The sequence below is a fragment of the Coccomyxa subellipsoidea genome (genome assembly GCF_000258705.1).
Source record: "Coccomyxa subellipsoidea C-169, whole genome shotgun sequence".
NCBI classification, from domain to species: domain Eukaryota; kingdom Viridiplantae; phylum Chlorophyta; class Trebouxiophyceae; family Coccomyxaceae; genus Coccomyxa; species Coccomyxa subellipsoidea.
The window spans coordinates 3,397,649-3,424,584 of NW_005178041.1; the positions used below are offsets into that span (position 1 = coordinate 3,397,649).

The 26,936-nt window shown below is 53.9% G+C and overlaps 3 protein-coding genes across 3 annotated transcripts; 1 reads left to right on the forward strand and 2 right to left on the reverse strand.

Annotated features, from left to right (window-relative positions):
* Positions 1-418: 418 nt before the first annotated feature.
* On the reverse strand, positions 419-16,173 carry COCSUDRAFT_46284 (hypothetical protein; the record flags this gene model as incomplete). Its single annotated transcript, XM_005651410.1, has 32 exons — positions 419-973; positions 1,176-1,345; positions 1,618-1,752; positions 2,112-2,276; positions 2,657-2,841; positions 3,351-3,573; positions 4,096-4,317; positions 4,719-4,898; positions 5,032-5,100; positions 5,360-5,491; positions 5,968-6,112; positions 6,426-6,601; positions 7,013-7,241; positions 7,703-7,797; positions 8,069-8,286; positions 8,598-8,769; positions 9,107-9,307; positions 9,601-9,740; positions 9,901-10,042; positions 10,376-10,578; positions 10,875-11,013; positions 11,342-11,563; positions 12,008-12,130; positions 12,601-12,866; positions 13,320-13,551; positions 13,826-13,943; positions 14,171-14,283; positions 14,494-14,674; positions 15,017-15,155; positions 15,479-15,709; positions 15,897-15,967; positions 16,118-16,173. 32 exons carry the CDS (start codon positions 16,171-16,173, stop codon positions 874-876), a joined length of 5,193 nt encoding a protein of 1,730 aa, XP_005651467.1. The 3' UTR covers positions 419-873.
* Positions 16,174-16,916: 743 nt separating this feature from the next.
* COCSUDRAFT_52498 (hypothetical protein) lies at positions 16,917-18,297 on the reverse strand. The gene is made up of 4 exons (XM_005651411.1): positions 18,080-18,297; positions 17,727-17,892; positions 17,548-17,608; positions 16,917-17,259 (listed from the first exon to the last, which is right to left on the reverse strand). The coding sequence occupies exons 1-4, from the start codon at positions 18,279-18,281 to the stop codon at positions 17,146-17,148; spliced, it is 543 nt and encodes a 180-aa protein (XP_005651468.1). The 5' UTR covers positions 18,282-18,297; the 3' UTR covers positions 16,917-17,145.
* Positions 18,298-19,414: 1,117 nt separating this feature from the next.
* COCSUDRAFT_46285 (hypothetical protein) lies at positions 19,415-26,674 on the forward strand (the record flags this gene model as incomplete). The annotated part of the gene is made up of 15 exons (XM_005651412.1): positions 19,415-19,877; positions 20,055-20,168; positions 20,386-20,541; positions 20,770-20,895; positions 21,375-21,598; positions 22,050-22,250; positions 22,581-22,806; positions 23,093-23,217; positions 23,542-23,760; positions 24,071-24,302; positions 24,717-24,869; positions 25,270-25,356; positions 25,707-25,932; positions 26,193-26,346; positions 26,563-26,674. The coding sequence occupies exons 1-15, from the start codon at positions 19,656-19,658 to the stop codon at positions 26,672-26,674; spliced, it is 2,577 nt and encodes an 858-aa protein (XP_005651469.1). The 5' UTR covers positions 19,415-19,655.
* Positions 26,675-26,936: the final 262 nt, after the last annotated feature.

Here is a 26,936-nt window from a genome sequence, read left to right on the forward strand (position 1 = left end):
CATGGAGCTGCCGTTCCAAATGATGTACACCTCCAATTGGACAAGTCTACCTCTCTTGGCTTCTTGCTCATTGACAATGCCATACTTATAAAATTGTCCTGCCTGACACTTGGTAGGGTCAGATGTGTGATGCATAGACCAGAGAGGCATCCTATCACAGCATGCATAGCAGGGACATGTCAGGCTATATCCCAGGGATACATGCTCGGGCAATTTTGCCTGAAGGGGCCCCGGGACGCCCGCACTGCATGCAGAGTCTGCAATATATACTGCCAGTGAGTCTGTACGTACAGACACTTGAGTATCATGCACTGTAGTGGACACCTTGCCAAGATTGAGACAGGACGTACATGTGAATTTGGCAGAAGCACCGGTGGCATCATCCTGTATGTGACAGCATGCAAGAAATTTTGTCGGCCATGATATATCTATGTTGCAGTAAAGTAGCCATCATCACTATAATTACTGCACGCTCTTCCTGTTAGGAGCAAGGTGCGCCTGCAAGCAAGCTGGCCGTGGTAAAGCTTTAAAGGCTGCCAAGTGACCTATCCCTTGGTGGGCACGTCAACGATGGGATGACGCCTGATCCAGTCAAGACCGAATCAACAGTGGGCACTTTGCTCAGCAGTCACACCGCTCCCCGCCAGCCAAGGCCAAACAGCTATAGTTTCACAGTACTAAGGTTTCACTGTTGTCAATCAAGCGATCAAAGAAACCTCAAGAGGGAATGAGCGATAGTCCAAAGGCCAGAGAACTATTCTAGGGTCTTTCTCCTCACATCGCACAACAAGCCTTCTTCATCCATTCCCATGATCAGTCCACATGGACTGGCGCGCTGTCAAAGAATGATCTTATGCTGAGTTGATCCCCTGCTCAATGCAAGCTAGGATCATTTGCGAGTGATGGGTCCTCCGATGCAAGCCTGCTGTACTCATTCCGACCCGCCTTGTCTTCGCCCTTTTCTCTCAGATTCCTACAGACATGGTAGAGTAGGATTTCAGCAACCCAAATCGGCACAATTTTGTCTTTTGTTATTGCAGAGATGTCACTTCCAGTGCATGCTAAAGCATCCCCGCACCTCCTGCAGAAGACCTTGTCCTGGTAGCAAGTGTTGAGCCTGTTCATGACCCAAGACACGAAACATTTGTCATGACATGTTGCCTTGGCCAGCTCACCTGAGCAGGTTCAGCCTGCGCGCAGTGGCGCTGCCCGGCTCCATGCGGGGAATGTCCAGCGACTGCGACCGCTGGTAGCCGCCGCTCGGAGGAGCTGAAGCGCCGCGGATAGGAACGCCCCTGGATGGCCCCGCCGGGGAGTCTGCCAGCGCATCAAACCCTCCACCCCCCTGCACAATCCCAAATACTGTAAGTGATATTTCGCATGCATGCCTTAAAGGGTAGGATTTGGCAGCCAGAAATTCCACCTTGTTCAATTGCACAATTCCTTCATGGCAGGGGAAGCGTATGCTAATGATGATTGTGATGCTTCATTGCATCGACAATCACTGTGCGTTCAACCAGATGTGCTCAGTCGCTGCATGCCAATGAACTGAAGGCTTGCAGCGATGTCAGAACGTAGCTGGATGAGGTGCAGCACGGCATGCGCAGAGGGGGTCACCTGGCCTTCAGAGGGGGAATTGAGCGAGTAGCGGGGGGTGATTGTGCCGGAGATGCCGCCTTCGGGGGTCCTGGTGCCGCACTTGAGCCGCACCTGATCCGCTAGCGCATGCACATCCGACACCAGCTGCAGCGCCTGCAGGAGGACGAGACACGTTGTCATGCACTAAATCATTTTTTTGGAGGGCAGGCACTTCTGCCACCGCATCTGGTCATACCATTTTGTATCAGCATCTCCGTGATCTGAACATGTCACGCCTATTGTCCTGCTGTACCTCTTGCTTAATTTGCTGCAATTTCTGACACCTCAATCGGTCCTTCCTCAATTAAAGAAGGGAGGTCACCAGCCCAAGGCAGAGCAGGCATTGCTTGAAGCTTGTCTGAACTCAATGGGATGCGGTGCATTGGTTTTTTCTTGGAATCCCTTGACAAACATGAACAGGCGACCACAAGCCCAGACCATGTTGCAGCACAGGGTGAGTCGTGCTGAGTCACCTGCAGCAGGGCCTTGTGCACTGCATTGGCGTCCTTCTTCTTGCCGCCCTCCTCCTCCACTGGCAGCAGTCCCAGGCGTTCCCTCACCTCCGCTGAGCTGGCCTCATTGCTCAGCGCCCCCAAGCACGCCTGCAGCAGACTCTCCGCGCCGCGCGCCTTCTCAATCTGCAGCAACCACCAGGCAGCACATCTCAGTCATCAAATTTTAACGGCCGTGCAGGATGCAGAATCTCCTAGTGCATCCAGGCACATTCCGAAGGCAGGAATGTCATCATAGGTTGCCGGAACTTGTCAGCTAGCAAAACCCGACACCGACACCCTGCACGTATTTTCTGATTCCCTTCCGTCTTGAGACTAGTGCAGGATCAGACTCGCAGTACGTTGTACGTTAAAAGGGCCCTACTGATGCTCGGCAGACCAAACCACCCAGGACAGAAGGAAACTCAGCGAATATGTGCAGAATGTCCGTCACGAGTCCAGTCTGCTGGAGAAATGCTAGCATTGCCGCAAACACATACACAAGGCAGCGGCCCTCTGGTGCGCACCAGCTCGTGGGAGGCGATGCGGCAGGAGTCCTTGCCAGGGCGGCCGCCCTGGTCCTCCTTGACTGAGCGCACGCGTTGGAGCCCGAGCGCTGCCTGCTCATTGAGTGCCTCTCGCTGGTCCACCTCGCCCTCCGCTACGCTGCGCAGGAAACGCGCCGTCGCCTCTCCCGTCTCCGCCACCATGCCTGCGCGCAGCAACGTTCTCCTCATGCAGATTATCAGGAGCCTCAGCATTTCGCGCCAACCGGTTATGCTCAGCCGCAGCTTGCTGTCATAATGATTCACGCAAGCGCAGTCTGCATGCCCTTCTGAATGGCTGCCACATCAAGCAGCTTGAGCGAATTATGAGATGGGGCCACAAGAGGGATATTGCGCACATAACATGTCACCAGCCAGGCTCCCTTCAATTAGTTGTATTCTGTGAGATATTGTGGTCTTAGGGGAGCGCCCCTCCCCACCATTCTGCTTGGGACTCTGTTCTCTGGCGCTGATTGCCACGACAGAGCCTCTCTGGCAATGACGGTCCAGAGCAGGATGCTTAGCACCATCCATCAAACAGACCTCTGATGCTGGTCATTCCTGGAATTAGACCTTGACTTGATGAATTTGTGCCAGTTGCCCTTGTGTTCTACATGAATGACCCCCTTGTATGAGAAGCCATCACACAAGGTGAAAAGACCGTTCATGCGCGCACCGGAGAAGACTCCGCGTTCGTTGGCGAGCAGGTCGGCGGGGCGGCCGGACTCGGCGGCGGTGCCCCGATCCATGACGACGACCTGGTCTGCGTCGATGATGGTGTGCAGCCGATGCGCGATCGCGATGAGGGTGCAGGTCGCAAACTCCTCGCGCACCGTCTTCTGGATCAGCGCGTCCGTCTCCACGTCCACATTCGCCGTCGCCTCGTCCATCACCAGGATCTGCATCAGACAGGCAGCACATCTGAGACGCTCAGAATAAAAAGGTAACAACATATCTAGAATTATAAATTGTACATTATATAACCCCTGTAGAAAGACTTCCCAGAAAAATTCTGAAGTGCAGGGAGGTGTAATGCATGTGATATTCCTAGGAGAATGTTCGCAGCAAACTCTGAAGTATAAGGACGTAGACGTTCTGATCATACCAACTTGGAATGCATTCATTTCGAGCTAGTGTGGCCTTAAGCCCATAGTGGCTCTTGGGGCGCTGCAATAATCTGGCATCTTGTGGCCGGATTTCAAACATTCATGTCAATTACCTACCCAGGTGCTCACACGTGTAATGAGGATGCTTGGACATTATTTAAGGGTCCTTGCTGACAGGGGGTAGGTTAAAGAGGCTTGCCAGTGCCCACAACAGGCAGGAAGAACCCATTGAAAAGTGAGCTTACAAGAATGCACATTTCCAACAGTGTCCTCAGGCCTGCTGTGGATGCTGGAGCACAGATGCATGCGCCGCACCTTGGAGTGGCGCAGGAGGGCGCGGGCGAGGGCGACGAGCTGCTTCTGGCCTGCCGACAGGGGGGCGCCCCCCTCGGACAGCACCAGGTCCAAGCCCAGGGGCGTTGCCTCCACCATCTCTGATAAGTGCGCGCGCCGCAGCGCCGCCCAGCACTCCGCGTCGCTGTGCTCCCCAAACGGCGTCAGGTTGAATCGCAGCGTCCCCGTAAACAGCACCGGCACCTGGTTGGACAGCCGCTCCTCAATATCATCTCTAAATGCCTCACTGGCTCAATCTGAGCGGATGTGGTGCCTTTCATGGTGTGATGCGGCCAGACAGCCCGCTGCGGAAACGAGGTTCGTGATATCACTGGACATCAAATCATGACACCGCCAACGGGTATATGCAAGGATGTCCGACTGCAATTCCAAATGTATGACAGCAGGCCAGAAAGCAAGCTTTTTTCAAACAATTGAGCACTTTTCAATTCAGGCAACATTGTCAGGCACTTCTTGAGTATCACAAGCTCTTGTTCCAGATTGCAGGGGACAGTGTGGATGACATTCACACATACAATACGGAAATTTTGTATGCAAATTGACTGAAAACTTCTTTTCACAAACAGACGCGCTGCAAAGCCCACCTGGGGTATGATGGCCATGGAGGAGCGCAGCTGCTTGAGGCCCATCTTGGCGATGTCGACGCCGTCGATGACGATGCTGCCGCCGCTGAGCTCCTGCAGCCTGAACAGGCAGTTAATCAGCGAGCTCTTGCCCGCTCCCGTTCGCCCCACCACTCCGCACCGCGACCCCGCCGCTATCTCCTGCGCAGCCGTGCATCCCCGATGCGGTCACTACACAAACTCCACAGAGTGACATTGAAAGCCATAGTCAACCTCCTCAGTATTTGACCAGATTTCAATAGAGCTGACACATAACACGGAGCACTAGACGTACCACGGTCAGGCCCTTGAGAACCAGCGGCAGGCCGTCCCGGTAGCGCATCTGCACCCAGTTGAACTCCACCTGCACGCACATGCTACTTTTGAGCACGTGATCTGTACAATCACAATATGACCAGTGTCTTAATTGCCTCACATGCTTCTGGACAGACAGGCGTGCATGCTGAAGCTGCAGGAGTAGAAGGGCCGCTGAGTAGTGCCCGCCTGCAACAAACCTCACATGCATGCAGGATCCTCCAAGCTGGCTTGGGAATGCCCCCACAAGCAACCATGGCAGACAACCAGGCAGCCGGGTAGGTGCAAGGACTATTGAGGGGGCTCACCCGGCCCTTGTCGGGCCAGTCGTCAGGCTTGGAACCGCGAATTTCTTCGGGCGCCTCTTGGGGCAGGTCGCAGAACTCGCTGATGCGCTCCACCGCGTTGAAGCTGTTCTCCGCCACGCTCGCAAGCCGTACCTGCTCCCACCATGCAGCCACATGTTGTACTAGAAGTGTGATCCATACACACTGTACCATCCAAGGGGCCGCACAGCATTGCCCAGGCGCGCCCCATCTGAGGATTATTGCGCCTGCCAGCGGCCCTCCCGCATTCATGTTGCTGCAAAACGTTCCTGCTTCACAGACAAGAAGGACAACATGCAGCGCAATGGTGTTCGCAGCCTTCTCCATAGAAAGCAAGATTGCTCGGAGCTCTCTCTGACTATCAAGCAGTGCAACTGGCAGCAACACGCTTAATGACTCCCAAATGCGGTTGCTGGGGCAGGGAGATGGTCTCCAAGATCCTGCTCGTGTTCCTTTTGGCCGCAACACCAGCACAAAGCACAAAGCACAAAGATAAGCCCGCCTCCACAGCAACGCCAAAACCAAGCACAAGGAACAACAAAAACAACAAATGCCTGGATGACCCCTTCAACAGAGACCTGTCAGCGCACCGTCATGGAAGTGAGCATGGTGATGCTGAGCGCGTAGGACAGCACAAGGCCAAAAGTGGACGCGGCTCCCCGCTGCTCCACAGTCAGCACGGCCGCGGCCAGCGCCGCCAGCGCTCCCAGAGTCTCCAGCCGCACACTCAACCACCTGCATGAGAGATTTCACCTTTAACTGCGGGTTTATTCCAATGTAATCCTGCAATGCTAGCACAGTGCTGCATGTTTGGGAGTCAAATTGTTAACTTCAAGAGCATGCATGACAGTGCAAGCGCATTGCTGAGCTTTGCATGCCTTGAACCTTTCCACTCTTCTCCTGCCGTTCAATTATCTATCTTGTAGAGCAGCTGATGCCATGCTGCAGTCTTACTACCACAATGCAAAAAGCTCACAAGGAATGCCTTGCTTTTAGGAAATGCACAGCGTCAGGCATTAATAGGCTGCAGGCGCGCCTGTTCATGGACATGTTGACGAGGGACATGGTGACGGAGTTGTCCACGAGCTCGGCGTTGCGGCTGCACAGGCGCTGCTCGGCTCTGAACGCGCGGATGGTGGCCAGGCCGGCCAGCGCCTCGCCGATGGAGGAGTAGACAGGCGACCGCGATATGCTGTCCAGCCGCTTTACCTCCCGCACCGACGCCTGTGCGCAAAGGAATTGATCTTGGTGCACTGGGGTACCATTGAAAAGTTGCTGCAAACCGCGTAGCACCGATGGGCTGGAACTAGCGCGGGATATTCAATTCAAAAACAGCTGCTGTGGCGCGGTGTTTTGAGTTGAATGATGATGTCGGAGCCATGATAAAGCCGATATGACATGTGCATCCGGCAGATCCCCAGCCTTGCCGCAGTGCAGCAGCACATGCTCTTGAGAGCTCGACCCAAGTGCTTCTGGACACCATTAATGTACAGCTATGCATGTATAATATATCATCAAGTACGGAGCAGCGACAAGCTTGATAGGAGTCATATCTCTAGCAGTCAACACAGAGGCCTAGGGGAGATAATAGGAATGCTGCACAAGGGAGACGCACTGGAGGTGAAAGCAGCTCACCTGGAAGTACTGGTAGAGGAAGTAGAAGACAAGCAGGATGGGGACCAGGGCGGGCAGAGCAAAGGGGGTCACGATGCCGATGAGGGCGATGGTGGATGCCAGCTGCAGGAGGGAGCGCAGGAAGAACGCAGCAAAGTCCGCCAGGTTCTTGTCGGCGTCCACCGTGTCCTTGGTCAGCCGGTTGATGATGCGACCCAGCGGCGTCGTGTGGAAGAACGCCATCGGAGCCCTGTATCCACAAAAGCAAAAGTGAAACACTAGATGCATGCTGCAGCAGCGAAATTACCGCACTGAATGAAATTTGTAACTGTAAACGGAGCTGCCGAAATCCTTCCGTCGCCCGTGCTCTGACAACATCCCTATGCTGCCTGCCCTGAATGCCGCATCCAGCAAATTCATGCATGATGGACAGAAGACAGCACAGGGATGACCAAGCAACAGGGGACCAAAAAGAGTTCAGCCAGCTTGCCTGTGCCCCATTCCCAGCTCTTGGCTTCGAAATGGAGCTTGCCAGTCTCACTGGTTATTAAAAATAAGTGATGTGCCCAATGTAATGCAAGCCATAGGGACTACGGAAGCGGCAGATATGACACCTTGAAATCTGCAAACACACTGCAGCATTTTGCCCCTGCCTCAGCCTCGTCTCATGTACCTAAACTGTGGCAGAAACATCTTCAAACAATTGGTCACCTGAGGAGCTGGCGCAGCATGGAGTTGTGCAGGAAGCGCGCCGCTGCCAGGCTGAGGCCCTTGAGCAGGAACTGGCTCAGTAGCACAAACAGCACCTGCACCAAAGCCATCTCATAATCACTTCCTGGCCAAACGAGCTTTTCCTGGCCAAACCGGCCTTTCATGATATTTGAAAGTCGTATTACTTGCTCATGTCACATGCCCTTGCCACAAATTGCCCCTGCCACAGAATTTCCCTCAGCCCACATATAGTGTCAAGAGACATGACAGGTGCATGCCACTGGTGGCTCCCCTAGAGCTGCCAAGAGGCATGAGGCTTGCCATTGCATTTGCAGCATAGAGTACTACGCGAAGAGCGGTACCCACCTGGATGCCTGAGATGATGGTGTAGATCATGAGGTACCAAAGGGGCCCGTGGGGTGCGCCACCCGGCTGGTCGACGGTGTCAGTCCAGTAGGAGAGCCATACAGTGGCGGCCACGCGCGCGGCCTCCACGATGAGAAACCACGACATCAGAATGCCGAACCTGAGCTTGCCGCCCATGGCGTTGATGTAGGTGTTGACTACCTTGAGGGATATCCGGCCTGCGCACAGGACACACACGCGTCAACCTGGCACGAGGGGCACCATTGCATTTGAGACGACTTCTGCTTTGCAGACTTTAGCATTAGAAGATGAAGAGGTGCATGTTTGTAAAAAACGCCACTGCACTCATTGCTTGCTTGTCGTCATCTGCCCATGGCATGATACAGGACACGAATGCCCTATCTAAGTTCAGAGACAGCTCACGACAAACAGGCGGGATATCCCCAAAAGTGCGCCAAATCTTTGCACATCACCATCGCTGCAGTCGCATGATTTTCAAGCAGACCAGGCAGCTGTACACGGGCAGCACCTGTTGAGCGAGTCTCCTTCTCAGTCAGGTGCCCGTCAGTCTCGCTCGGCTTTTTGGCAGGCGGCGGCGGCGCCTCGCGCGGAGCCGCCACGCCATTGGGCACTGTGCCGCCCTCAAACGCCTTGATGGCCACATCCGCTGCCTCCTTCACTTTCTCATCATCCTGCTCCACCTGCGATGCATTCACTCAAGTCAGGACAGAAGAGTAATTAACATACTTGCCACTCCTGTTACTTGCAGGAAAACTTCCGTTTGCTACTGACAGGAAAACATGTCCCCTGAAAGCAGTTGCAGCTCTTGGGAGTGAGGTGGGTGTTCACGTATCAATACAGCATCTGCTTGAAGCAAAAGCCGAGCCCTAAGAAGCCACAGCGAGCATCACATGAGCGGTTATGATCCTTTTTATGACTACCCAGGCTGGAGCCGCTGCTTCAAGCAGGCGTCAAGGCATGCATGCACAAAAGCGCAACAAAATATGGCCTGTTTGGAGACACTCAGAGCATGCTCACCTCGGCCTGTGACATCAGCTGCGCGAAGGAGTCCCCGCGGGACATGAGCGTGGAATAGGAGCCGATCTCTGCGATGCGCCCGCAGGACATGAAGATGGCTGTGTCTGCCGGGCTGACAAACTGCAGCTGGTTAGTCACCAGGATGCGCGTCTTGTGGCGCAGCTCGCCCATCAGGCACTTGTTGAACACCTCCCTCGCCACCTGCACCCAACCATTCGCCGTTGGACCTTCTATCCAGCCTCGATATTGGAACGCCCTTATGACTAGTCTCCTCTTGTTTTCACAATTACACCTTCCCATCCAGCTTCAATATGATAACGCCGTCAAAATTGAACCCTTCTTCCTTTGCAAATTGTCCTTCGTCACGCAGCTCTGATGAGCAGAGTTGTAAGAGAGTTGTAAATACATGCAAGCAATCCAGGCACACTTTGTGAGCCACCAGCATGCATCAGAGAATGTCTACGTTCGAGTAATTGGGGCTTCAGGGACTGCACCTGGGCGTCAAGGGCAGAGAGGGGGTCATCGAGGAGGATGACGTCAGCATCCGCGTAGGTGGCCCTGGCAAGAGAGATGCGCTGCTTCTGGCCTCCACTCACATTCACTCCCCTGTCTCCCAGCTCGGTCAGATCGCCAGCTGCACAGCACATCAGCCCTCCATTCAATGAAAACTGCATAAAATGATAATTATAAAAAACATGACATATAAGGATGTATAAAACTCTGGCCTACTTGATCACAACAAACACCCCCTAGATGAAGTCTACAGCAGAGCTGAAGCAAGAGGAAGGTGGTACCTGAGAGCTGGAGCAGGTCTGGCCCAAGGGCTGCGGCCTCGATGGCCCTCTGGTAGCGCTCCTCCTCAAAGGGCTGCCCAAACAAAATGTTCTCGCGCACCGTCGCGTTGTATATGAAGGCCGCCTGGGGAATGTACGCCACCTGCACCGCGTCAAACATCTGTCAAAGAAGTCACCCCCAAACTTGCTCGACAGCGCCTCTACCAACCCGCTCGACCTTGTTGAAACTATTACCACAGCCTGAGGAGGGCTTTCGAAGAACACACCAAAAATGGATATGTGGTCCGAAATGGCCCAACTTCAACCAGTGGGGACAGTGCACAGATGCCTTACAACTGATGGCGCAGCCTGCTGAAGCAACTGTCACAATGCATCCAGATTGACACCTGCTTGTATCGCACCAGACTGGACATGGATGGTCGCACAAACTCCTTGCAAAGGTGATAGCTTGAGCATGTGAGAAAGTCAGGCGCACCTTGCCCCGCACGAGCACATCAGGCCCGTGCAACTGCTGCATGAGGTTGAGTGCTGCAGACAGCAGCGAAGACTTGCCGCTCCCGGTCTGGCCGACCACTGCCACAAGGGCGCCTTTCGGCACAGACAGATCAATGTCCACCAGAGAGGCCGGCGCTGCCCTGTCCCATGTGAACTCCCCCACCACCTTCACTGCCGCCTCACCTGCGCATGCACAGAGTTCACCCACTCAAACACCGTATCAGGTCCCTAAACATTCCGGTCTAGATGGTTGATCTTGAAAAATGTTGAAACACATTTACGTTTTACAATATTCAAAAGGGTGTTGCAGAGCATGCCATGAAGATACCCCCAAAGATCCCCGACCATAGGCATGTTGCCTACTACCTGTCCTTACACAGCAATGCTTCATCCATCATCACACATGCAGATGCCCAAGGACAATACGGTAATCTGGTGGATGCTGTTCCCAGAATACGGTAATGCAAGTATGACAGCACCTGGCTCTGCAGGGGGGAGGAAGCGAGTGGGTGGCTGCTGAGGGGCGGAAAGGAATTCCTGCAGACGAGTCATGGCCACGCGTGCATTGACCAGCTGAGTAATCAGCTGTGGCAGCTGGAACAGCGGCATGCGCAGCACCTGCACGCATGCACGCGCACATGCATTAGCAGCGCCGATGAAACCAATGAAACCGGTTAGCTCTAAAGAACATTTCGAGCCTAAACTGTGTCAATGTAGGCATTTGGTCAAGCTTACAAAGGCTAATCGATGAATTGCATGCAATGTTGGGCAGCAGGCATTGACAACAGACTTCAAGAAAATTTTCAGAAGAAAGTTCTTAGAAGACTCTCGCTGATATGTGCAGCCCATATTGAGGAGGCGTTGCCACAAGAGATAGCAAGCTGTTGTCCATGCAATCATTGATTCAAGATAGTTGCACGCTCTCAAGCGCCTGATAGCCGGGCACATGAAGGTACAGGAAGGTCACCGTGAAGAGCGCGAGGGAGGTGAAGGCCTCGGCGGCGGTGAGCTTGTTGCCGAGCAGCACATAGACGCCGAAGGTGAGCACGGAGACCAGAACTGGGATGGTGTTGAGAGTGAAGCCAAAGAGCGCCTGCACAATGAATGAGCGCCACAGCGTTCCCAGCTCCTGGTTGCGCACTGCCTGGATTCGGTCCCACATCGACCACTGCGAGCAACCCAGCACAAGCGCCACTCAGTCCTGAGGGGATGACTCTCATGCAGTCATGGAGTCCGCTAACCTGACAAGGACCAAGGCCTAAAAGACAGATAGCTCAAAATACGTTGCTTAGCTGACAGATGCAAAGATACTTCTGCTGCGAACTTGTGGCATAAGCGTTTGGAAGTGCTCCAGCACTGCACCCAACCGCTGAAGGCATGATAAGATTCTTGAACACAGCCAGTAAGAAACAGAATAAGCTAAAAACATCAACCATTGCTTCAATGGTTGGGCGCAATGCTGCTTAGCCATCTATGACATGAAGGCAGCTTTGAGTATGTCTTCAATTGCATGATGACTGCGGGTTATCTTCCTCTAAACCCCTTGCGCCAGGGGAGAGAACTCCCAGCTGTAAGCATCTTCAAGTTGTGCAGCACTGATGAGAACACGCACCTCCCAGGAGTTGCACTTGACGACGTCGATGCCGTTGAGGAGTTCGCCCTCCAGCTTGCCGCGCTCGTCCGTGAACAGCAGCGCCTCCTTCTGCAGCCGCACCCCCACGCGCACCAGGTACGCCTGCCAGGCAACAATTAAAACCGCTGTTCATTTCAAGACTCTTCTGTAGCAAGATCTCCTCCTAAAGCACAGTACATCAGCAAGATCTCTGGCACCACGGTTCTTGTGAATGAAAAGGTAGACTGCATGGTCACACAGGGAACCTCGCGGAAAACGCAACTTTAATTCCGATCTCTGGATGCACAGCATAAGTCAGGATTTCGCAGGCTCATCAAGCAATGAATTTGCTTTGGGGAATCAGGGCAAGGGCTATATGCATGCATGCCTGCATGCCAGAAAACAAATATCTGGCAGGCTTGGTTGACGACTCATTAGTCAGCCCCTGAACAGATAGCAATGGCGCTCTGGTATACATTACTGGGAGCGCTTTGCACGTCTTCTTCTTCACTTGTTGGACGGGAACAGGTTTCAAAGAAACACTCTTGATAGAACACGCATCCCTTTCCCGGGTTGAGTTTTGAGGGCCTCACCTGAGTGGGCATGAGCAGCAGCAGCACGCCGAGAGCGACGACAGAAGAGATGCCCAACTCCAGGTACAGCATGACCATGGCGACAGTGATGCGCAGCGGCGAGGAAATCAAACCCATGATGTTTTGGCACAGCATTTGCAGCGTCTCCGCGTCTGAAGTCACCAGGTTGAACACGCGGCCGGAGGAGAAGTCGGCGCGCGCGGACGGTGCGATGTAGAGCACCTTCTTGAACGTCTCATGCACCAGCAGTGCGCGAAGCTGGTAGCCTGTGTTCATTAAGCGCTTCAGAGTCTTGTCATGCAGTGCGGCAAGCGGAGTTTTGCAGTAAAGCGCCAGCGGCTTCTAAAGACAGACAGATATGAGCCTCATAGCAGCCTTGAAATTCTGCCTTAAAAGGCGACATGAAATGCAATCAGAATGTGTACGACTAACAAAATAGCGTGTGGGCATAACGCAGGATGCACTGTGGGATAAAATTACATGCCAGCATCCTATCACACCGCAGAATGTTCAGAGACGCATTCGCTCCATCAGTGCATCTACCAGGAGCCATACAGATTGCACCGATATGTATAGGGTGTGCACGGGCATACCCACCCGGGCATGATGTTATGAATGTCAGCCCTCAGGTTCTGCTAGCTTGAGGGGCCTGCTTGCACGCATGCAGGCAAAGCCTTGAGTGTGCACATGCAGGTAGGGGCAGGGAGCGGGCCGCGCACCTGCGCGCATGACGCGCTGGAAGTGCTGATTGTCGCAGAGCGTGCCGAAGATCAGCCCTACAAACATCAGTGCCGCGTAGCTGTACCCCAGCGCCGACGACTGCCCAGAAGATACCACTCCCAGCAGCAGATTCAGAAAGACAGGACCGATGAAGGTGGCGCCGTCATTCACCAGCTTGAAGGGCAACGCGGTCGCGAACAGCTGCCATGTTGTCTTCCACACCGCCAGCGTCTGCACGACAGATTCTACCCCTTAGGTTCTGCTGCTCCATGGGAAATGTCGGATGTGTAAGTCATCAGGACTATTCGTCACTCAGGGTGACGCAGGGATGAGCTGAGCCCAAAAGAAAGCAGAGGCTGAAGCACCGCTGGTCATTAACGATGCAGCAGAGGGTGTCCTGACTACGACAGTTGCAAAACTCCGACAAGTTGCAAACGTTTTCAGTTTGCGTCGGGATCCAATATAAGCAAGGAATCAGCTTATGGACATGTCCAGGGAACCATACCAGCGAAGGATTCTTCTTAGTGAGCTCCTTCTGCCATGCGCGCTCAAAGCGCGAGGCAAGGTAGCTGACTTCATCTCCAGGTGGCAGCTTCCACATGTCCTCAAACTGCAGGGGCTTCCTGCAGGACCAGCGATATCTGAGTTTTCAAATTATATTTGAGAGTAAAGTGTGATCCTTCCTGCCAATTGGACAAGGGGGCCCTGTTACTTGAAGCTGGATTGTGTGACTGGCTTCAGGTCCCAAAAGCAGTGGGGTTGTACCCCTCACCAAATAAACTCTGGTTTGTTTGAGTGTAGCGCAAGGCTGTAGGCTATGCAGTAAAGAGGAACAGTGGTGCATACTCACTTGTAACCCTTCTTCATGAGCGCGCTGACCCAGGAGAATGTGACGGTGGAAAATATATTGGCTGTGGCCTCAGGGCAGATGGTCTCATCATTGGGTGCAGAGCTGGGCAGTTCCTGCACAGCCAGCGCCAATCGCTTTAAAATGCAAAACAAGTACCGATTCCATGTCCTGCTGTGGTATTGTCTTCTGGTGGGCTTTGTTTCAAGAGGGAGTTGGAGGCAGAGATCACAGCCCCAGCCCCAATGTCTTGTCACAATTCATACCACCGATTCTGACAAGTACCACAAGTCTACCACAAATAATGTGACGGCCTTTGTTGGCACCACGAGAAGCAAGCTTGCCTGGTAGATGACAGGGTTGTTGGGGTCATCGGGAAGGGGCTCCATATTATCCTCGCTGGGGTAATGGAACAGAGCCAACACAGCCAGCCACCCCTCTGCTGCAAAGCTGATGATGTACAGAATAAAGAAGTAGTCATGCTGCTCCGCCATTAGCACCACAAATCTGCATGCATGCACAGAATCACAAGATGACAGGGTTTTAATAATGAACATGAAGGGAATCTGCGCAAGGTTCCCACTTCAGGCGTCAGGGACATCTGTCCTCTTCACCAGTGCATCTCTTCCTACAACAAACGGAAGACATGCTGTGACACATGTCACGCAGACAAGAGATCAAAGAACAAAAACATGGCATCGGTGTTTGTGCAGAACCTCAAGGCTTTCATCTCGCAGCATGGAGAAGCAGGCACAAGGCGGCGTTGAGAAAGATGTATACATTATCAACACATTTTGGCTAGCCCACAAGGCTGTTGTAGAGCGACATGGCATGCAAGTGTTTCAGCACCTGAGCTTTGCAATCTCGCCAGCAAAGATGAAGAGGATGGGGAAGCGCAACAGCCATGTGCGGTGTGGCACAAATTTGTTCAGCTCGCAGATAAATGCGACAGAGAACAGCAGCCACGTCACTGCAGACAGCCCGTACTCTGCACAAGCAATCACAACACATGAGATTGTTTTACAAGAATAAGCATAATGATCGCAAGGTTGGCGCCGATAAGTAATTTGCAGAACTTCAAAGCAATCCATACATTCCCACGAGCACATGTGCTTCTTACAGATGCACAAAATCACGGTGCTTGCCGTGTGCCGTTAGACTTCAGGACTCCAATCAATATTACTCCTCAGCTCATGCCACAACAGCATGTCCAAAAGGATATAACCACGTGCCTATCTACGGAAATGCTGGCAACCTGTGCGTCTCACCCAAGCACCTTTCTCGTGCACAGTGAAGATAGCAGGACTTCACCTGCCCACTCAAAGGGCGCGATATTCCCTTGGATGAGAGGGGTGGGGTCTGCAGCAATCCGCGCATTCAGCTGGAAAAGCTCCACCAGGAGGCACAGCAGCGAGGCCACAACGGCGCTGAACTGCATGACCCGCGCCAAGCCATGCAGCCGGTATGGCTGGAAGCGACAGCGCCGCCTCACAAACAGCAGCCGCGCAGTTGTCAGCAGTACTGCGCAAATGTGCGCTGTGCCTGCGCATGCATTCATTGTCATGAGCGAGCGAACCTTCATCGTGCTTGTGACAGGCTCTCTGGCCATGCAGATGAACGAATTGTGTGCCATAGTCCGCAACACCAGGAGTCAGGGACTGGTATGCGATGGGGAGTTTTGGGAGCTCGATCTGTTGCAGGCGGTGCAGCCGCATATAAGGCGGCGCACCAAGGATGACTATATCTGTGAAGCATGGCGTGAAGGCACCGAGAGCACCCTTGAAATCCTCCCTCACGAACCTGCACAAATCGATTGTGTATTAGGAACAGCCTGCCAGGTCCTTGGAATTGCTGCCGCCAGTTGCCAGCTAGAACGTTCGAAAATGCATTCCAGATAATCACAAGACATATAAAGCATAATGAGAAGTCCAGGGTGCAAATGAGACGCACTGTGGATCGCAGAACGAGTCGATGAATTTCCCATGGTCCAAAAGTAGTTCCCACATTTTACAAGGGCTCTTTGATCAGTGAGCTGTAGAATTGGCCGCAGAGATCCCCAGTGAGATCAACAGTACATCATCTGTGAAGCTAGAAGTACGCTCGTCTTCCCGTGATCAGCAAGTACTGACGGAACAACGAGCCCACGTCGACAATTGGATCGAAGCATAAATGTGCTCTGAAACTATGTCTTCTCCCTGATAGCTCTATCATCGATGCACGTTTCAAAATTTCTAGAATACCTTGATCTCTGATTTTCAGAAATATTCTCCACTGCAAACCGAATAGGCAAGTCTGCTAATTCTGGTGCAAAGCAGCCCCTCTGCTGCCTCTCCGATACAGAACTACAAGAGATGCTTAATCCTATTAGGATTATATTTCCAAGCGTTGGAGGCAGAGCAGCGTGAACAAGGAACTGGGCTGTCTGCCTTACGTTAGCTGCAGTCCTGATTTGGCATGCATGTGTACCATCAGGGGCATGGCAGGGCAGTGTTGTGCAGGTTGCCTCAATATAAGAAGATAGATCATTCCAGGTGTTTCATACAGCGTCACACTTCCGTTCAATTGTTGCAGGCGCCTCAGTGGCCGGCCAGCCGCAGAATCTTGCGAGCTCCGAGCTCAGAGCCTGTTGCTATTCTTTACAGCAGGAATGCAGCTGCAGAACAGTAACAGCAACATAGGGCGCTGTGTACGCCCGCGGCCTGAGGTGCATCTAAAATGTAAGCACTTCCATGCACGGTGCACCTTGAGTGATAAGATGCTGTTACAGATGCTTGTACAATCGTAATATCAAAATTTGAGAGCGCATTTGATCGCAGCTGCATCGCTGTGCACAGGACATGCATGTCATGTGTCAGCACCATCTGCAACTCGATTGTGCCAGATCCTGCATGAAGGAGACTCGCTTATAGTTCTTCAAGCATATGCAGCTTGATGTCATACTGTTAGTGTTCTGCTGACAAAATTGGCCACTCTACTACTTACAGCCCCTCATCCTTGGCCCCAGTGAGGAACTCCAAAAACTTTCTCTCGGGCGTCTTTTCTTTCTGCAGTCCGCTCTTGGTCATCCCAGGGATAAGCCGCAGTCCAGCGCACTGCATCAAACCAAAGGAGTTCAAATCAAAAGCCAATCAATCTCATTGAAATGACAGTAAGGAGAAGTTGTGTTCAGTGAGTGGATGGCAATATTCTGGTTTCTTGCGATATGCTTGGTAGCTTGCACCAAACGACCCATTGACACATCGCGGTACTCCAGTCAAAGCAGATTGATATGTCAACAAGGCCCCAATGCCTGCTTCAATAGAATATACTGTACGGTGTACACGGTGTGCATTGGATTGTGCTCTTGGCAGCAGCGCAGAGATAAAGGATTGACAACTCACATCACCAACTCCCATTTCTGCCTGACGGTAGCAGTACTTGTCCCGCACTTCCTTCTTGTTCCTGCAAGATTGCAGGACTCATAGATGTATTTTGCTCGGCTGGACCATGATTGATGATTGGATGGAACTTTGACACGAAGCACTCATACCACTGGGAGCAATTGAAGTCAGGATCATACTTCTCCTTGTTCTGCTCAGACCGCTCTTTGAGTCCCTTCAGGAAGTCTGACTTCTCAAACTCAGCTGCAGCCTTCTCCAGCTTTGACTTGGCTGCCTCAGCGGCCCCTGTTGAGTCTGGCAAGAAAGGTAGCTGTACAGACTCAATTCCAAAAGCCTTCACCTCTCCTGAAGCGACAAAACGCAAGGTCTGCAAAAAGTGTGGCACTTGCACGTGCATAGGACAAGTACTCGAGCTCTGCCATTGCATCCTGTTTCCAGTGTATTGACCACATGCAGCACCACAATATTTGAACGCAAGCTGATCCATTATGTGGCAAGATCAACACAGATCACTCGACTGAGGAACACTAACCTGCTCGCTGCAGAGCAGAAAAGAGAGCAATTGAAGACAGAAGAGTTCTTCTGGAATAGGTTGCCGACGGTTGAGCAGCTTTGGCGTGACTGTCCTTGTAGCTGGTGTGGTGACATGTCACTTGTGTGCTGAAAGGCTTGTGGACCCGCCTCAAGTGAGAAGACGGCAGCAGAACAGTCGGTGCACCTAACAACGTCACCATTGCAACCAAAGACCACTGTCCAACTCAAATGCTTTCTCCATAAAGAGTAGAGATCAATCCGAAACCCTCTTGAAACCCTAGGGAAGGATAGAGCTGGTGGAAGCTGGTGAGCTTCATTCAAGCAGCGGATGGTGGGAAAGGAATCCACCTTGTTGCACTTACGTAGAAAAGGGCTTGAAAAACAGCACCGAGACGTGCGCTATCGGCATTGGGGCACCATGACCTCCACCAGCATAGAAGGATCCAGTGAAACCAGACCAAGAATTGACGAGACTCGCAGCCTAAATCCAAATGTAAGGAATCTATTTCAAATGCTCGTATTGATCATCTCTCTTTGCTTCACAAAAATATTCTCCAGGGATCCGAGACATTATCATTTTGCTTTTGAGTATCGATCGCCAACGCCTTTCTTTTCGACCTTCTCACAGTGCAGTATGCACGCTGATAAGCCTGGTTGCTTGGCTTGTGTATACTTTGAGCGAACAAGGTGGCTTCATAGTGCAGGAGACAACTGCAACGTTCTGATATGTCACAATGACTGCTTGCACGCAGGCCCAGACCTGGCAGCAGAAAGCGATGATGAACGGCGATTTAAACGAGCCACCTTCAGGCAGCAATACAGGGAGGCAGAACGTGCGGCCGCCCAGGCAATCTCCCAGGCCGCACCGGAGGCAGCAGGGGCAGAATAGTAACTCCTCAGGGCCCGCCTCAAATGCCTCAGCTGCCATCCGCTCCCAGAGCACACCCACAAACAACAGCCACACCAGTACGCCCTCTGCAGATGGCGCATCAGCAGACACAGGAGGTGCCAGTTCATTAGCAGGCTCCTCAGAAGCCGCAAATCAGCAGAAAAACAGCAATCCTGCTACTGGACAAGTGCCACCAAGGAGGAGGCCACCACAGGAGGTGGAGAACGCAATGAGGGACCTGACAGTCACGCGCAGGTCGAGGTATCGGATCCTCACATTGCAACCCGGACCTCCCCCGCCTGGCGCTGCTGGCAACTGGCAGCAGATGACCCTCACACCACTGGAGGGCAGGAGCAGTCCAGTCACACTGCCCAACGGGCACGTGCTGACAGAGCCTGTGCGGATGTGGGCGCAGCAGCACGAGGACAGCAATGGTCCGTTCAGGGCTTCTACAGCACAGTCACAGCAGAGCAGCCGGAGCACCCAGCGGAAGCGGCCATCTTCTAACCCAGAGGCACTGCGGCCATCGCAAGTGGAACAGCAGTCAGGCAGCCAGCCATCTGCGCGCAGCAGCACAGGCAATCGACAAGCAGCTGACGGCAACAGCCGCCACACGCCCGGTTCAAGCCCCTTGCGTCGATTCCTGGAATCGAGGCAGCAGACTTCGCAGCAGCCGCGCTCACAAATGGGGCACTATCAGAATGAGCACATCTACTCTGAAAACATGCAGCAGACGGGGCCCGGAAGGCCGCAGAGGCCGCCCCTGGACAACAGGCGGCTGCGCGGCGCGCGGCCCTGCATCAGGCCGCAGGAAGGCGAAGTCAAAAGCGGCGGAAAATGTGAGAGCAGCGGCGCACAGCAGGAAGAGGATGTCCCGGCCTGCGTCATTTGCACTGGCCCCCTTTCGGTGCGCGCCCAAATGCTGAGGAAATGCTGCAATCGCACAGTCGTGTGAACAATCATGAATAAGCCTCATCGGCCAGTGGCAATTCTGGCTTTGCTGTCAGTGGAAAGTGACTGCCATGAAATAGCAGAATAGTGCATAATGTCCAGGCGTGATGATCTTGCCATGTGCTCTGCACAGATCGTGGCGGTGGGCTCCTGCAACCACAAGGACATCTGCGCGCGCTGCAGCCTGCTCATGCGCCTGAATTATGATGACATAGCCTGCCCATTCTGCAAGACCGAGCTCTCCCAGGTCAGCTCTTCAGTCCTCCTCAGGCTCTCATGCTGCACGGCCACAAGTTATCTTCATTCTTCCACTGCATGACCGTACCTTATCCTGACCGCCTAGGATGTCTGGTACCAGCTGTATGTACAGTGCTGCATGAGAGAGGTTTAGAACACACAATACTGTGGCTCATTTGTGGCTCATTTTGTGGAAGATATGCCTCCGAATTTAATTTTCCTGGCAGGTGATTTTGACACGATGGAAGCCGGAGGGTGTGCCAGACTTCAGCGAGCTCAAGGGCCGGTCAGGCACCATGTGGCGGAAGCCTGCCTGGGCGCGGGGGGTCCTGGTGGACAATCAGTCATCCTCGGGGGGTTCCCCGCTCAGCAGTACTGTGCAGGTAGACCCTGCACAGTGTTCTCCCCCCTGGCTTTTCTTCTGGCAGAAATACAGATAGTGATTTGCACGAGCTTGCACGCAGGCTCAGCTCTGTCAAGCAGGAGACCATCTAGTCGCTGCCCCCTCAAAGTGTAGATTAAAGGCTGTCATGTCCCTTCTTTTATCCTTTGGGACACATATTTCAGCGAACTGGAACCCCTGTGTGGTAATGCATGTCTGTGTGTGCCAGGGCATCACGGCTGTGGCGTGCCCGGTGTGTGACGAGGTCGGCGCTCGGCCGTTCAGGTCGGTGAACCTGCTGCAGGCGCATGTCAAGGTGGAGCATGGGCGCAGTCTCTGCAGCATCTGCCTGTCGGTGCGCGCCATTACCTTCCGAAAGCTATTCCTTTGCTGCAGGGAGTTAGCCATGATCTGCCAATCTTTGCGGACGTGTAGCCATCCATGCATATTGCCCATAATTGCGTTCTTCTGCTAGTGACTGGTGCCAGACGTGCGTGGTGGAGTGTGTCTGTTTCGGATGATGGGCTGGGACTCTTCAGGTCAAGTGTCTTGTTGATGACCAGGCTGGGTTTGTTGCCGTCGATGGTCCATGCTTGATCAAAAGCTGTGCCGGCGCCTCATCCGTGACAGTGTTACCTGCTTTGCTCGCATTATCCATGCATGCATTGAGAGCTCCCTCACCCTGACCGCAATCCTAAGCTGCGCCCTGACTGCTTTCCGCTGATATTGGATATGTACAGCTGACCTACAGGCGTTTGATGGCAATATTAAGTATAGCATTAACATTGACATTGACCATAAGAGTGAAAGTAGTAATAGCAATCTGCCCGGCAGGCGAAGCGGCGCTTCCCTCTGGAGCTGGAGGCGTACAGCGCTGATGACCTGGCGGCGCACATGGCAGCAGAGCACCCGCGCTGCGACTTCTGCAACCTTCACATGTACAGCGGGGACGAACTGTACGAGCACATGCGCGAGCAGCACTTCACCTGCGACATCTGCCAGCGCGCCGGCTCCTTCCTGCACTTCACCTCTTCCGATGCCCTGATCGGCCACCTCAGGTTGGCTCCAACCTTCATCATGTCCGCAGCGCGTGCACTGGAAGCGTTCTGTCATAACAGGCATGTGTACCACCTCTATCAGCCCATGGAAGTGGTTCATACATGCTTTGGCAGGATTCTTGTCCCTCTAGAATTCGAGGTTGGCTTCTTGCCGGTCAGTCGTGGTTCTGTAGCCACAGCGCAATGGATTATGTGAGCGCAAGTGCATGTTGCATACTTCTTTGCAGTGTCCATGATTCTGGTATCTTGGTGCTACTTCAGAGAGCACCCGAGTGTGCAAACTGCTCCAGAATGCTTCTTGGCTGTAGGAGCGGCCACTCCGGTGTGGTCCTGCCCCTCCTTTCCTCTCCCAATTTTTCTATGATTGGGCAACCTTTTCATCAGGCAATCTCCAATATGCTGCATGCTGACATTGCTGCCAAGGTTCTCATGCTTATTTACTGCCGTGCAGGAGTGACCACCACCTGTGCGAGGAGGCGGAGTGCGTGGGCTGCCTCATCGCCTTCGCCACCCCGGATGAGCTGGCGCAGCACCGGAGGGAACGCCACTCGCGCGCCATGCCGCGCTTCAACCGCGCTCGCGCACGCATCATGCCCCTCGGCCTCGACGCGTTTCCTTCGCGGCCGCTGCCCACATCCCCTGACCGCGACAGGTGCTGCTGTTCCCAGACTCTCCCAAATCACCTGCACCTGCAAGTCTCTTGCTTTGGTACTCATGCGGAGCCTGTGAAGACCTTGTGTTCTGGAAGCACTACCTCCGCTACAAGCAAATTGCAAGCAAATGCATCATGTCATGCGCTTTGGAGCGGCATCACCTGATATGCTGTCGAGCGCCTGGAGGCCCCACCATTTCGGTGTCTACTGAAGTACAGTACTGTCTGCGTAACTGGGAGAAGCTGAGTTCAGCTGGCATAAGCTCTGATAAGGCCTGTGAGCATTCTTGGATGTCTGCCCAGTCATTGGTTCCTTCGTTTTGGGCACAGGGTGCAAGAGCAGTCTGTCGGCCGGAGCCAGCGGCCACGCAGCGGGGGCCGCGGCTCCTCCGGCAGTGCCGCGCGCGCGGGCGGGAGGGGCCGGGAATCCGCGCCGCAGCCGCGACCGGCTGAGGAACCGTCTACCAGCGGCGGCATGGTGATGATCGATGACGACCTGGGTATGACTGGGGACGCGTTCCCTGCCATGGGGCCAGCAGCTAGCGGCAGCAGACAGGTACTACCTTGTGCGCCAGTTGTGCTGGCTGTGATTACCCTGCAGCAATGATCCTCTAGTATTGTATTATTCATCTAGCAATGCTACACTGCTTGACAAGCCACCCTGCTTGCGGCCGCTGCAACAGAATGATGCCGTGCGCAGAACGCGGTTTGGGATCTTGCATGTAGAACCTCCTTCACAGAGTTCTTGGGCGACTTGTGCACTTTGCTCGCTTTGTATGCTGTGCGCCCCAAAATGGTGAACTCAATTTTGCTGACCTTCGTTGGCGCTGATATTTTGCCAGGGGAGCGAAGCGCGGCGGCATGCCCAGGAGGAGCAGGGCAGTGAGGAGTTCCCCAGCCTGCAGGCTGCGGCGCAGTCGGCCAGCCAGGCCAATGGTCATGCGCCCGGGGGCTCTGCACAGACTCGGTCAGTCCTCTTCTCGATCTGCTTGAGTTGGGGTGCAGATTCTCCCTTGGGGTGCTGAATTGGAAGCAAGGGTATGGCTGGGGTTCTCTTCTTCGGTTGGTACTTCCTTTCTGGAGCACAGAATCGCTCCCAATTGAAAAGGGATCTGAGTGACGCCGTGCCATTCCTACAAGTTGAGTCTTCTTTATGCAGGTGCAAGGGCAACTGAGTAACAGCACACTGACTCTACATGAGCTGCAGGCCTTGCAGCTGAAGGCCCATAGCCTTCTGTGTACCAATAAGACATCGAATACGGCACATGACCACACCGTGTCCTGGGTGCAGACCCCCAGCGCTGCCGTCGCTGCAGAAGGTGACGGTGAAGTGCGCGTGCGGGCGGCGCGTGTCACACATTGCGCTGCCGGTCGGGACGGCGCCGAAGCCGATCCGGTGCGACGCGGAGTGCGAGCGGGTGCAGCGCAGCAGCCGCCTGGCCGACGCATTCGGCATCGGCGACCCCGGCCACCACGTCCCCTGGGTGGACCGCCAGAGGCAAGCCATGCAGTATAATAAACTTTTGTTCTTACATGGCGTGAGCCTGCCCGTGGCAAATGCACAGTCCACCACCCGGCAGGAAGTAGATCGCAGTGCATGACATTCCCTCTGGATACTCGCCAGAATGATGGCTGAATCGCCAAAATGATGGCTGACTCTGGCTTGTGCACATGCCAAGTAAATCTATGTTTATGTCCTGGTGCACAGGAAGAGCTTGATGAGTACGGCGGTGCATGATCCGTGTACATTGCACCTTCAGCTGTCTAATTATTTCAGGGACATGCATTGTTCAATATTTTTTTGCTGGTGCGCGGTGCAGGGACGCGCACTATTCGCCGGAGCTGCTGCTGTACGCTTGGCATAACCGGGCAGCGGTGGAGGACCTGGAGCGCCAATTGGCGGACTTCGTTGCTGACGGGGCCAAAAAGCGCGCCAGCCTGGCAGCCGCGCCTAAACAGGCGCGCCACATAGCCCACCTGCTGGCCGAGCAGTATGGCCTCGCCACGCAGAGCTTTGGCGCGGAGCCCAACCGCTGCGTGCAGCTGTTCAAGGTGCGCAGCCCTCTCTGCTCAGCAGTGTTTCGATGAGATGCGAGGCACTCAGTGACTGCCCAATGATCGTGAGGAGTTCAAGGCATTTGACTTAGCACCGTGCATGGGTTTGGGGTGAGGTGCACTCTGTCACTAGAATGCGCATGCTGTGAATATCTGGGCAGCACTGAAGAGCAATGTCTGCTGTTAATGGGACACATGTGCGGCTCTGGGAGTGTGGAAGAGTCCATCGTGCATGGGTTGTCAGGAAGTCCTTGACAGACATGCCCAGGCCCAAAGGAGCAGTCCCCTCCAACAACAGCGGATTGATGACTGAGGACGTGTATTCAGAAAGCGTGGTATCGTACATATTGAGCAGGGCAAGGACCATAATCCTCACACTGGCTGCAACTCTGAATGACCTCCGGACAACAGGGGGCGCATGCGGCGGTGCCGCGGCAGGCGCTGTCGCGGGCGGCGGCTGGCATGCCGCTGGAAGATCTGGAGCGGGCGGTGCGCGCGGAGAAGGGCTTTCCCGTGCACTTCACCGACGTGGCTCCGGCCGCCGACCTGCATCGCATCCTGCAGGTGCATCCTATTGACCACTGTAGCTATTGGCTCCTCGTGCAATTGATGTCATGCTGTCATCACTGCGGTATTTGCTGTATTTGCAGGAGGAAATCAGCCAAAAATAAAACAGGGTTAGGGAAAAGGTGCTGTGCGTCTTGGTCGACCATCTCAGCCTTCGGCCTTCTGTGTGTGTTCATTGTCATGGAAGCACATGCTGTAGTCAGGAGACAGTGTGCTTGGTGGTAGGAATCAGCCCCCTTCTTCGTGCACAGAATCCGCTGGGGTTGCTGTGGTCACCACATGCTCCCCTGTTCTCGTCTAAAACGGAAATAGAAGCTTGCTGGTGTTCTGGATCGTGGAGACTAGCGCTGAGGTCTGGATATTGTCAGCTGATAAGTGTTGTGTGCTGATACTGCAGCGCTGGGAGGGCCAATTTGTGCTGAGTGGACCTCACGCCGACGGGAGCGCCGCCGCGCGGTTCTCCCGGCCGGAGGGCGCCAAGGAGGTGCAAACATATATCCTTCACTGACATCATGTTTCACAGATTTCTACCGCCTAAGAGAAGCTTCCGCCAACATTCATCTAGGAAGAGGAGGGCCCTGCGCGCATTGATGCTTGCTCTTTCACATGTTTGTGTGCTCCTTCCTTGCCTCACACGAAAGTTGGGGGAGGAGTCTGATGCCCACGGTTGGTGCAGTTGCCATGAGGATCAGCTTATAAAAGCCACGCGAAGATAGCCCCTGAAGCAAAGTCGTGGGCCAAAGTGCTGGAAGCTCACGGCTGATGTAGTCGCCAAGGGTTAGAAGATCAGCTTGTGGAGAAGACATCCCCTAAAGTGTGCAGTTGTGAGGCCAGGTGCTGGATGCTCTGGGGGGCGGAGTGCGCGGCCAGTACCGGATCAATCGCGCTGCCAGCACGCCGGCCGCTTCGGCACCTGCCGCCGTGCCGCAGGCACATGCCGGCAGCACCTGCGCAGCCTCTGCTTCCAGGCCCACTGCCGGCCATCAGAGCTCCCATACGGGCATCAGCAGCAGCGGCCACTGCAGCAGCCATCAGAGGCCACAGCCGCCGCGGCCGTCAGGTGTTGCCTCGGCACCACGTTGTGCAATTATTGTTTTGGAGCCCCATGTGCTGTGTGCAATCCTCACTGCATGCCTGCCTGCATCGTGATTCCGGTTGGTGCCGGCGCCATGCCAGCAAGCCTGTAACCCTCCCTATTTCTGGCGGATGGATGTTACACCATATACAGATTTGTGTCAGAAAGAGTATATTCACCAGTGCCTGCTTCTCTGGATTGCCTGAGCAAGCAGCAGGACCAGAGTCAGAGGACGTTGCGTGCAGGGACTTTTGTGGTCAGTGCAAAGATTGACCCTCTTGCAATCCGCGCGAGCGACATGGCCTTTGAGGAGAGCCCGGCATCCGCAAAGCCTGCTAAGACAAAGCCGGAGACAAGGCTACCTGCAGGAGTGCTCCCTGGCTCAATTCTCAAAGACGGGTGAGGAGAGCTTGACTCACTCAAATCTTGCTGCTTGCTTGCATGTTGAATTTCAAGAGCTGCAGGAAATTTGTCGAATAACTTTTCTCCATCTGCACCATCAGCAACAGCCTCACAATTCCACGCATGTATCCATGCTCTTAGCCTGTGAGGTGTCACACTTGGATACTGCTGGGATAACAGTGATTGAGCGCAAAAGGAATGTGATTTTCGCAGGACAAGCAAGGAGTCAGCAAATGGAGCAGCGACAGTGGGGCAGGATGCGGAGGCAGGCTCTCATCTTGTGGCTGAGAATTGGGAGGACGCGGCTGATGATGGTCAGGAGTAACACTGCAACTGCTACATTATCATTGGCATTGTGAGAGGCTGTGCAGATCAGATCAAATTTTGTCTGGATATGCTCCGTCCCTGCAGCTCTGTAGCTGAGAAACCAGGTGTGAAAAGGAGTAGGAGTACTTCTTGTGTGAGTGAATCTAGACTAGGAAGATTTTTTGAGGAACTTCTCAGTGCATGTGCTACCTTTTAAGAAAATTATTTACGTGTGCACATCACAAATCTACTGCCTTTCGCACCATCAGGAACGTGACTTC

Bases quoted from the DNA above. Each gene is read 5' to 3' on its own strand.
- COCSUDRAFT_52498 (XM_005651411.1), bottom strand. From the start codon at position 18,281: ATGGTGACGTTGTTAGGTGCACCGACTGTTCTGCTGCCGTCTTCTCAC. The intron at 17,893-18,079 runs GTTAGTGTTCCT...TTGTCGCTTCAG, and splicing joins TTCTGCTCTGCAGCGAGCAG to GAGAGGTGAAGGCTTTTGGA. The intron at 17,260-17,547 runs GTGAGTTGTCAA...GGTTTGATGCAG, and splicing joins CAGAAATGGGAGTTGGTGAT to TGCGCTGGACTGCGGCTTAT.